The sequence below is a fragment of the Rhinatrema bivittatum genome, chromosome 12 (genome assembly GCF_901001135.1).
Source record: "Rhinatrema bivittatum chromosome 12, aRhiBiv1.1, whole genome shotgun sequence".
Taxonomy (NCBI): Eukaryota; Metazoa; Chordata; class Amphibia; order Gymnophiona; family Rhinatrematidae; genus Rhinatrema; species Rhinatrema bivittatum.
Window position 1 is genome coordinate 45,208,782 of NC_042626.1, and position 12,128 is coordinate 45,220,909.

The following is a 12,128-nucleotide window of genomic DNA, read 5'->3' on the forward strand; positions in this document are numbered from 1 at the left end:
ATCTACTCAAACTATCATTGGCTGTGCTGTAAGATGTTCTTGATAAAAATTCAATAAATTAAGAAATACACAAAAACTCCTGGCTGACCTACCAGCCACCTCCATTTCATACTGGACTTTTCCTTTAGAGACAGGTAGAAACTATAGCAATTTTCAAAACTTTTTTACCCAGCTAAGTAATTATCTTGGTATCTAGAGCTGAAAATCACCTGTGGATAGAAATATCCCCACTATTTCAAAGCACAGGTCCTTTTACCTGCACCATGAAGGGGAAGAGCCAGGAAATATTCCTTATGTATGATTTATGGTGCAGACTTTGCATCCCCTGTAAAGCAGGTGCAAAGTCTGGCCCAGTATTTTTAAAAGGGAAACTCCAGGAAGAATTTCCTTTTCAAAATGCGCTTGCAGGCCTAAAGTTCCCCATGCGGTTTAAAAATGACCCATAAGTCTAGCACACAAGAAAGATCTTGTTGAAGACTGAACGCCCGGTTCTTCTGGATGAAAATATTTTCAGCTCATCCTATTTTCCATTCTGTTAGGCAGGAAAGGCTCTTTCCCCACTCAGGAAGAGGCACAGCTCTCATTCCCTTCTCTGTCTTCCCTCTCTTTGTTTTATTTCTCTTGTTTTCTTTTTCCTGCTGCACAATAGCATTACGAGATAGCAAATTACTTTCTTATGCATTACTTTTTGGGAAAATGTTGCATGAAACACACGAGAAACATGTACGCTGGTGTATACTGTGGCCAGGGTAATCATTTGAACTGGTTTTCTACAGAACAAGCTGATCCAATCCTGATTTAACCCCCATTGAATGTGTGAAATTATTGCTTTGATTTCCCTAATAAGAGCCGGGCTATAAGCCCATGCTTGCCTAGGGGGTAAAACCAGGACTGGATTTGCTATTCCAGACAAAACAGAATCAGCTGAGCACCCTATCCCACAGCTCTCCTGAGCACACACATGCACTTCATGCTCCAAACATCTGGTGCTCCACTGGGGACAGGTGTTTCAATTCTGACCATGACTCGCGTCGTCTGGCTCTCCAAACTGCTTTTCACATTGGTCCTTTAATATGGTGCTGTACACATATTTATTCCTGATTGGAGAGCAAGTTCCACATTGATCTTACAGTAACAAAATCCCACTCAGGAGTGGTAGTTTCACTTCTCATTTAGTCACGCTATCTAGGCCAGGGGTAGTCAATTCTAGTCCTCGAGTGCTGCAAGCTATTTATTTGTTTATTTATTTGTGCAGTTTTTATATACCGTTACCCAGAACACATGGTTCTATCTTAACGGTTTACAAAATACAAAATTATATATAAATAGTTAAAAGGTAGAAATAAATACAATAAAAACTTCAATAAAAAAATAATAAGATAGTTCAAATTACTTAAAAACTAAAATAGCATTAATAAAGTTAAGAAATACAAAGGTAAGAAATTGTCCACGGAAAGCTGTAGGCTTATATACCGTCCTGGGTATTATCTCTGTATGCTTGTAAAAAGCATCACATTTTGAGATCTTTCTTAAACTTCTTTAGGTTGTCCTGCATTCTTAGATTTAATGGCAAACTGTTCCAAAGTTTCGGACCCGCAACTGAAATAGCCCTTTCTCTGACTTCGCTCAAATGTGCCGATCTGACAGTAGGTACTGATAATAAGCCTTTATTAGATGATCTCAAGTCTCGTTGAGGTAAATGCAATTCAATAGTCGTATTCAGCCAGTCTGTTTTGTTTCCGTAAATGATCTTATGAATCATACAGAGAGTCTTGTGTTTAATTCTATATTCCAATGGCAACCAGTGCAGTGATTTTAAAACTGGTGTAATATGATCGCTTTTCTTAGTATTTGTCAATATCCTAGCCGCTACATTCTGAATTACCTGAAGGGGTCGTATAGTGGATTTAGGAAGTCTAAGCTAATCAAGTCATGGAATGCATTTACATGCATCACCTCCATTGCATCTATAGTGTGCTTGTGGATTTTCTGTGACTGATTTGTAGAAAAGCTCCAGGGGAAGAGAAAAACACTACAGAACTTGAAAAATTGACACTTTCCTCTGTGTGGGAAAAATCCTGGGAAGCAAGACTTTGTTGTCATTCTTCATATATACTATTTGTGAATATCTATATATTTACACACACACACACACACACACACACACACACATTTATATTTTTTTTTTTAAGTAATTTAGGGCTGTCTTTTTTTTAGGGAAGCATTTGAGTGTCATGCCAGTATTGTTAATATATATATATATATATATATTTATATATTTTGTATGTTTTAAAAATCATTAATATGTAATATTGTGTTTTTACTTCATTTTAAGTATGTCGTATTGTACTCCGCACTAAACTCAGTGTTGCTGGAAGATGCAGAATATACTTTTTTAAATGAATAAAATACTATGCTTGTCAGAATCTCTCCAGAAGTCAGGGCAGGGGTTACAAAAATTAGCAGATATAATTATGCGCAGGTAGGCTAATTTTCAAAACTGATAAAGTAGGTAAGTTCACATTATAAACTGGTGTAAGTTATGAACATAAAAACGTAAGAAATGCCATGCTGGGAAAGGCCAATGGTCCATCAAGCCCAGTGGCCAATACAAGTTGCCTGGAGGTACCCGGTAAAGCCCAATATAAAAGTCTGTTTCCTGTTGCTCTCCCCAAGAATTAAGAGGTGGAGAAAGCAATGTCTGTCTGGCTAGTAATTATTTATGGCAAACACAATAAGTGCAGAGAATGTTTCATAGTCCATTCAAATTTCCAAAAGCAATTTTATTTTTCTTATTTTATCCAAGCGGCAACTCCACTGCTTTAAACAATTTTGCTTTCCGAGGGTCCCCCGACACGGACCCGTGTTTCGCCAAGGCTGCGTCGGGAGGGACATACGATTTAGAGTAATTCTAAAAATAAGCATAACAAACATGGACTATGTAAAGATAGGCTCACGAACCGACATACAGGAAAGCAAGAAAATACTTTAGGAGAAAAATACAAAAGAAAGACATACCATAATGCTTGAAGATGAGACTTAACAGGGAGCGCAAAAGACAATGGTGTACTGGGGTTTTAAACAGAACAGCTGAAAAAAGGCGCGAAAACATATGGACCAATCAGATAGCAGAGTCTTAAGAACCAATCAAATTGGAAGTATAGAAGGGACAATCAAAGTTAAGTAAAAAAAACTCCATTCAAGTTCTTTGTTTAAACCATTTGGAGTCACTGTATCCAAAGTATGTATCCATCTCTGTTCTTTACGGATAAGATATTCAGAGTAAGTCCCGTCCCCCCCCCGGGTCGGGGGAGTCACTACTTCCAAAACAAAGAAAAAAAGGTCAGATAAAGTATGTGACAACTGTACCCAGTGTTCAACTAAAGGAGCGTTTTCACGGAAATTTTCTATGTTCGACCGGTGCTCTGTAATTCTGGTTTTAATCATTCTCGATGTTTTTCCCACATATAACTTAGGAGACGGACATCGAATTACATAAACAACACCTAGCTCAATCTGATAGTGTAAACAATCATTCTTTATGTCAAAAACAATATCCAAGCAACTGAATTGCAAGGAAATTGGGGAAAAGAAGAAGAAGCATTATGGACTGTCCTAAAAAAAAAAAAAAGAAGAAGAAGATGGTGCTTCCATTTTTACAGGTTTTTACTAGATAGAGATCTGGACAAAGACATCCAAAAGGTGGGAAAGAAGGAAGAAGTGTTCTTGTTGGAGATTTAGATCTGCTGGATATAGACTAGAGAATCACTTCTGTATAATCTACAAGAAGAGTGAGCAGATGCTCTCAAAGGGGCTCTGCTCAAACAAATGGTAATGGAACCCACGAGGGAGGGAGGGGGTTATACTCAACCTAGTGCTCACTAACGGGGATAATGTCTCTAATGTCTGGGTGGGTGCCCACCTGAGCACTAATGATCATCAAACGTTATGGTTCGATATTATAAATAGAATACAGAGAGGCCACACAAAGACCAGAGTTTTGAAATTCAAAAATACAGACTTTGTAGAAATGGGGACATAGCTGGAGGAAGAACTAGGAGACTGGGAGAAAATGGGAGAGGTGGGCCAAATTAAAAGAGCAATTACAAAGGCAACTAATCAATATGCTAGAAAAATAAACAAAAGCAAGAGGAATAAGAAACCAATCTGGTTCTCAAAGGAGCTGTCCGAAAAGATAAAGGCAAAAAGAAGAGCGTGCAAGAAGTATAAAGGGTTACAAAAAAGAGGAACACAAAGAAGAATATCTGATGAAACTGAGGGAGATGAAGAAAGAAATAAAGAAAGGAAAATGTCAGGCAGAAGAAAGGATTGCCAAGGAGGTAAAGCGAGGTGACAAAACATTTTTCAGTTATATTAGAGAAAGAAGTGGGATAGTGAAATTGAAAGGTGACAAAGATCAATGTGTGGAGAGAGACGAAGAAATGGCAGAAATATTAAACAAATACTTCAGTTCAGTGTTCACTAAAAAAGACCCTGGAGAAGGACAGTCACTGGTTGATAAGACTGTAGATGAACGTGGAGTAGATTCAACTTTGTTTACCGAAGAGAATGTATGGGAAGAGTTAGAAAAACAAAGTGGACAAGGCCATGGGGCCAGTGAGATACATCCCAGGATACTGAGGGAGTTCAGAGATGTGCTGGCGGGTCCGCTGAAGGTCCTGTTCAATAGATCCTGGAAACAGGAGTGGTGCCGCAAGATTTGACATTCAAAAAGAAGCTAAAGACTTATTCACCAAAGCGTTCCCGGAGAGCTAAGACCCGATAAATCGATAGACTTTATAGACTCCGGTCCATCTATCCCACTGTACATATGTTTTGAGTTTGTTCTTTATTTTAGCTAATTCATGTTTTTGATTGTAATCCATTTGTCTCCCTGTAAGTTCTTTTCAACTTGTTCCAATGTATTCTGCCCCAGAGGCGACAGTTCAGTTCCATGTAAACCGGTGCGATATGTATTGTATACAGGAAAATCGGTATATAAAAATTAAAAAAAAAAAATACATAAATTTGAAAAGAGCAGTGGAGGTCCCGCTTCACAAGAGTGGGAGCAGAGAGGAGGCTGGAAACTACAGGCCAGTTAGCCTCCCTTGGAGGTGGGAAAATTAAGAGACACTACTGAAGGAAAGGCTAGTAAACTTTTTACAATTTGGTGGGTTGCTGGACCCAAGAAAGCTTGGATTCACCAGGAGAAGGTCCTATCAGATAAATCTGATTGATTTTTTTGATTGGGTAACTAGAGAATTGGATCAAAGAAGAGTGCTCAATGTGATTTACTTGGATTTTAGTCAAGCTTTTGATACGGTCCCACAAAGGAGACACGTGAACAAAATGAGAAGCTTGGGAGTGGGTGCCAAGATAGTGGCGTGGATTGCAAACTGGTTGAATTGCAGGAGACTGCGTGTAATGGTAAACCACGGGAATCCTTGTCAACACTAGGATTCCTGTGGAGTTGTATCTTCAAATGTTCAGCAACCAGTCATCAATGCTAGATGGAGATGCTGTTCTCTTTCTATAATAATTTATAAGATAGGTTTGAAGGCTCTGTGCTATTTTACTATGAGACTGTCAGGCTTCCATCTCCCCCTGATGAAGCCACAAAAGTTGTGAAACAAGGGCCCGTTGTTTGGGAGCTTTGAAATTGGACAATAAAGGAGATGGGAATATCAAATATGGTTTTTATAATTTACAGCACCAAAAGACACTTGGGAAATTATTTTTTTTTTTAACATTTTTGAGCACATTTTTGGAATACTGCAAGAAGTGAGCGTTTTATGGTATGTAATGATTAAAGATTACATTCCATATCATTGAGCATTACCTTTCTGCATTTGGCACAGCATATACAGTATGTACATACTAGTTTTCACTCAGTTTTAGTATTTTCTTCTTTTTTTTTCTAAAATTAGTTTGGGGTTTTTTTTGTTTGTTTTTTTAGAAAAATGTGTTACAAAATACTGATGAAAGTATATAAACCACCTTATTATTTAGGAATAATATAAAAGCTGCATGAGAGTATGGTTTCAAATGGATCTAATCAAACCATAACTTGATCCTAATGTATTGGAAGTAGACGATCAAATGTTGAGATCTTGGAAACATCACAAACTCCATCCATCTCTTTGCAACCCTCAATGACACTTTCATCTATTCCCCCTCCCTCCAATCTTTCAAATGCTGATGTGCAGCACTACGTAAACCTACAGCTTTATCCATTTATACTAACACTGGTAGGCTCTTTCAGTGGTAGATGTGGAGGTGGAAAATGCAGTTATTTGAGAGTATGGTTTAAGTGAAAGTCAGTAACAATAGAGTAAAACACATTTAAAAAATAAGACAGGCCCCTTCAATTTCATAAAATGAAGTGTGAATAGCCTTGCATATTGTTACTGAAAGGTAAGCTATTCATGAATACAGGTCTTTACCAAGAACGCCGACGGTGTAATTGACTTGCTTTAGCTCCTTGGACACATTGCCCACCACACAGGAGTAATTTCCAGCATCTGAGATACTGATTCGATCAATGACAAGGTGAGTGTGCAGCAGTTTCCATCTGCTTCCATTGATTGCATCCCAACCATCTCTCAGCCAGCGAATGTGAGGGGTGGGCACCCCACTGACAACACATTCCAGAGTCAATGGGCTGTACTGAGGCACCGAAAGAACCTGAGAGCTAGTGGGGTATAGAATGTGGAAGCCAGTGGTTGAGGAACCTGGAAGGGAGTGAAAACACATTCTGGTTAAATGAAATGATTTGGAGAGTCAGGACTGATCACAAACAGATCATACAGGCATGTACAATGTTGTAACACCATATACATCATGAACACTCTACATTAGTGAGAAAGTTAAACTTTACAATAATAACAAGACACTTGAAAATAGTTCTAAGTTGCCTGTTCTTGGGATGCATGCAGAGAGCAACAATGAAAGTCATTTACAAGAGTAAAACAATGCTTTATCCATGGAAATAGAAGGTTTGATTATTGAGCAATATACATATCAGTGGTACATCAATCAAATTTTAAACAACCCAAAAAAATAATACATAATTACTATTACTACTACTACTTCTTAACATTTCTATAGCACTACATGACATACACAGCGCTCTACAAACATACATAAAAAAGTGTGTATAGCACAACAGTGGCCATTATCACGGATTGTGGCAATTATTGTACGATAAAAACTGAGGCCTTCTATCAGACACACCTACAAAGCCCTCCTGGGCCAATAAAAACATGAAGAGTTTACAATAGAGTTTACAATCTAATAAGACAAACATACAGGACAAGAAACTTGGGGTATTTCATAAAGCAAGAGAAAAGAAAGCTAGTTAAAGCTAGTTAACAAGACAAAAAGCAGACAATCAGGCATAAGATATAAAAGCGGTTTCAAAAAAGTGTGGGTCTTTAGATGGGATTTAAACATAACAAGAGAGGGAACATGACCCACTAGTTCAGGAACACTATTCCAAGCACGTAGCAAAGGCAGATGGAAAGCATGGAGTCTGGAATTGGCAGTAGAGAAGGGCACAAATAGGAGTGACATGTCCAATGAGTAGAGTGCACGAAGAGGGGTGTAGAGAGCTAAGAGAGGAGAGGTAGTGAGATGCGGCAGAATGAAGGCATTTGTAGGTAAGAAAGAGGAGCTTGAACTGATTGCAGGAGTGGATAGGGAGCCAATGCATTGACTTCAGAAGAGGGTTTATGTGAGGAATAGTGACTTTGGCAAAAAGTGAGTTGTGCAGCTGAATTTAGGACAGATTGCAGTGACAAAAGAGGACTTACTAGATCTGTGAGGAGCAGGTTGCAATAGTTTAAGTGGGAATAGATGAGAGAGTGAATAAGGGTTCTGGTAGTGTTTTCAAAAAGGAGAGATATAATAATGAGTGAGAAGGAATATTATAACTTCAGTTCAGTGTTCACTAAAGACGACCCTGGAGAAAGACAGTCACTGGTTGGTTACAAAAAAAAAAAAAAAAATGGCCTAATGCAAATTGCATTAAACCACTTGATTTATGGCAAGCCTATGAAAATTTGCTACACCTCAACAGGTGTAGTTAACACTGGCCAAAAGCATAAGCAGGCTAATATGCTTGCCAATGAATTAGGTACCACCTTCCCCACCCCATAGGTAGAGCACATTCCTCCAGCATCCTTACGAACAAGATGAGTATGCTTCCTCCTCCCCAAAACCAGGAAATATATCCTGTATGCAGAGAGTACCACTTAGCTTCCTCCTCCCCAGAACCAGGAAATATATCCTGTATGCAGAGAGTACCACTTTCATTTACAAAAAAAAAAAAAATCTTTATTCTCAAATGAGAGCATTAGAATGATCAAAACAGGAATGGGATAGGAGACTGGGAAAAGGGGTAACCTTTTTGCTTCTGCTTTTCTGACTCATTCCAAGACCTCTCCAGCTACAAGGCAGATACTCACGGCTCACACTTAGTTTGTGTGCGATGACTTCAGCTTTCAGCTCATGGGTGACTGGGTTGTAGGCAGCACATTTATACAACCCATTGTCTTCTAGGGATACATTCAGGATCTGCAGATTTCCAGAGGGAAGTATTAGGTAGTTATCTGCAGAGGCAAAAAATGAAAATACAGCATTTATTATGATTGCATGAAATCTTCCTGCCATAGAAATGCACCAGGATTGACTTCCCTCTGACACAAGGATATCAACCTTGGTTAGAAATTGTTATATACTAAGCTTTATATTCAGGGTCACAACCATTTCTAAGCATGGCTAAACTGTGCTCAGTCTCTGGCTGTCTACACTAGAAAGGAATGATGTCCATTGCTGAAAGGAGGTGGATGCTATGTTTCCAGGAGCAACTGGTATTAAATAGTGTAAGAGAAAATGAGACGCCAACACAGACTTGTCTCTCATAGCTCAGTAAAAACTTTACTAAACATGCAAAGGAATCCCCATACATACACGCTGCCATATCTGTCCCTCAGTCTCTTCTAGAGCTTAAGCTTTAGGGAGGTAGATGACTCTCCAGAGAGACGGGAAGGTATAACGTATGGCTAATTCATTCTGCTGTCTATAGAGAACCCTACTTACTACTAAGCAAACTTGCTTTTTCTGTCGACAATCAGGCATAAATTAGCCACTACACATGGGAAGTCCCAAGCTGAGGATTACACTGCAGAAGCACTTACTTAAAGATAACCTGGCCCCACCAAGTAGAGAGTGGACTACCAGGAAAACAGACTACACAGAACTGCTTGTCCAAAGTTACTGTCACCTCAAAACATATTGTCCAGACAGTAGTGGGACATGAAAGTATGAACAGATGGCCAAGTAACAGCTTTGCAAATGTCTTTAATAGAAGTGACCCTGAGATGAGCCACTGAAGTCGCCATGGCTCTAACTTGCTGAGCCTTGACAAGCTACAATCTGTACAACAGGCAGTGCATAACATGCACTACACAGTCTGCTAGCCAACTGCAAAGAATTCATTTAACAACTACTATTCCCAATCTACTGAGAAGCTTGATAGTGTGGCAGAGGTGCCTTTAGGTAAGACTCTAGGGCTCTATTACAATCCAAGGAGTGACGAGCCCATTCTCCTTTGGGCACATATGGTCTTGTAATAAAAGTAGGTAGCACAATGATTTGATTAATGTGAAATGCATATACCACATAAGAACATGCCATACTGGCAAGTACCCAAAAATTAAGTCTATCCCATGCTACCGATGCTAGTAATAGCAGCGGCTATTTTCCAAGTCAACTTAATAAATAGCAGGTAATGGACTTCTCCTCCAAGAACTTATCCAAACCTTTTTCAAACCCAGCTCCACTTTTGGAAGCAACTTCCACCCTACTGTGACAAAATTACAGGTATGATGAATATGGAACCAGAGCCTGTAATTTACTTACTTTTCATGCTGAAGTTACAGCCACGATAAACACTTTCCAGGTGAGAAACTTCAGGTCCACAGACTCAAGGGGTTTGAAAGGGAGTTTTACGAGTTGAGCTAGGACTACTTTGAGGTGCCAAGGAATGGCACAGAATTTTCATGATACCAAGGGGTGGAGAGAGATCCGAACCTCTTTCACCTGCAGGTGATATGCCACAATGGCACTAAGATGAACTTTGACTGAAGAAATGCTAAGGCCTGAATACAAGGAGGAAGAACAGACACTGAAGGAAGTCCATTGGGCCACATGAGAGGAGGTCCAGCTGGCTGCTCCATTTGAAGCCATTGGATCTTCTGGTTGAAAGTTTCCTGGCAGAAATCAAAACATTCTTTTTCTCTTTAGGAAGGAGCAAGGAGGAGACTCCTGCACATTCAAAATTCATGCTGTGAGGGCCAGCATCGGCAGGTTTGGATGGCAAAATCTTCCTTCCTCCTGTGTGATGAGAGTCTGGATGTTCCCAACAGAACTGGAGACTAAACTGACAGACAGATGAAGTATGGATATCACACTTGCCATGCCAAGCTGGTATTATAAGGATTATCCTCACCATGTCTTGAAGGACCTATTGAATGGTCCTGGGAATTAGAGGAATTGGTGGGTACACAGAGTAGACAGATGCTCCAGTCTAGCACAAAAGCATCAGGAACTGATTTGTAGCTGCTTGGATGCATAGAGCAGAATTTCTAAAGAACATAAGAGTTATCATAAAGGTCCATCAAGCCTACTATTCGTGTTTCCAACAGTGGCCAGTCCAGGTCACAAGTACCTGGTAGGATCCCAAAGAGTAGAAAGAGTCCATGCTGCTTATCCTAGGGATAAGAAGCCCAGACACAACTGTTCTAGAGTCATTTTTTTCCCCCTGACACTGATTGACAACATCTTTTCCAGCTTATCCAAGAACTTGGAGCAGCAGAAATCCTCTGGAGCAGAAGCCTGCTGAGACAAGTCAGGTAGAGGATCTGAAGGAACCCCTGTAGAATCTTTCTCCTCTCCCGACAATGGAGCAGCACTAAGCCATGACCATAAAAAGGATGAGGGTGACTGAGAAGACGACTGCTCCATGGACAAGCATAATGGAATTCAACCACACAAGTGGATGACATCATCCAATGGTGCCAGCACAGACAAGCTCTTTCAGAACTCAGAAAACAAAGTCCTTCTGAACATGCATGGGAGGTCCCATGCACTGGACCACCCAGCTCTCCTCAGTCATTTTTTCCACTACCTCAAAAGGACATTTGAATGATCTTTCTTCAATACCTGTGTTTTTTTCCCTAAAATTAAGAATATTTTTCTTTTATTCTTTCTTTTAATTCTCATTTTACTTCTTTTGTCTACTTCTTTTATTTTTTGTCTCGTCAAAAAATTAAAAAAAAAAGAAGAACCAACTGGCTCTGAGTATCTCTCTTCAAGGCTAGCTTGAGAATAGCCGAGAATTTGTAAAAGGTCACAATCATATCAGGCAAGCAACCATTTATATTCTGTCCCAAATGTAGCCATTTCACTCGTCTTCGGCTTACCACCTGCAGTCTCAACCAAAACCTGGAGAAGTATCAGTGTTGCTGTTGCAATTATCATCAACGAACCAAATGGTCGCAATTGCTTCCTTGGCAGAGTTCACTCACTAACACTTCACCGACTTATGCTAACCATGGTGCTCATCCATATTTCCATTCAGAGAAAACGGTCAGTTCCCAGGTCCTGCAGCAGCAGACCAGGTAAATATTTTGAGTAATTTGCATATATGAATTTGCAGGGAACTAGGGAAGACCAAAGAAGCACAAAAAAGGTTTTCAGTCAGGCGACGGAGACAGGCTCTGCAGTTGGGAATAAAATTTGGGTCACCACTTGCAATGTGAAAAGCAGAAGGCCCATGGCAAAGCTGGACCAAAAATACATGGATCTATTTACCACACAATGTAGGATTAACCACGAAGCCTTTAAGATATAAATTCCCCCCAAACCCATGTGTCCATCTAGTGTTTTACCGTGTCCTCCTGAAGCCATATAAGCCAAATCCTTTACCAGGATACAAATGCCCCTCTCCAATGCCAGTTTCAATTCAGGGCCAGTCCAGAGGACCCAAGCTGGAAATCTGCAGAGCATGTAGAGCATGACAGACTCTTGACTCATTTCTGCAAACAAACCCTGACCTCAGGCCCCAG

The 12,128-nt window shown here is 39.9% G+C and overlaps 1 protein-coding gene across 3 annotated transcripts in view; it reads right to left on the bottom strand.

Annotated features, from left to right (window-relative positions):
* The window catches only part of CDON (cell adhesion associated, oncogene regulated), a 175,345-nt gene that overhangs the window by 77,853 nt on the left and 85,364 nt on the right, over window positions 1-12,128 (bottom strand). For all 3 annotated transcript variants that reach the window (XM_029572715.1, XM_029572716.1, XM_029572714.1), the window contains exons 5-6: window positions 8,466-8,609; window positions 6,444-6,731 (exon numbers count right to left, since the gene is read on the bottom strand). In XM_029572715.1, the coding sequence (XP_029428575.1) occupies window positions 6,444-6,731; window positions 8,466-8,609 (432 nt within the window). The remainder of the gene's footprint in view (window positions 1-6,443; window positions 6,732-8,465; window positions 8,610-12,128) is intronic.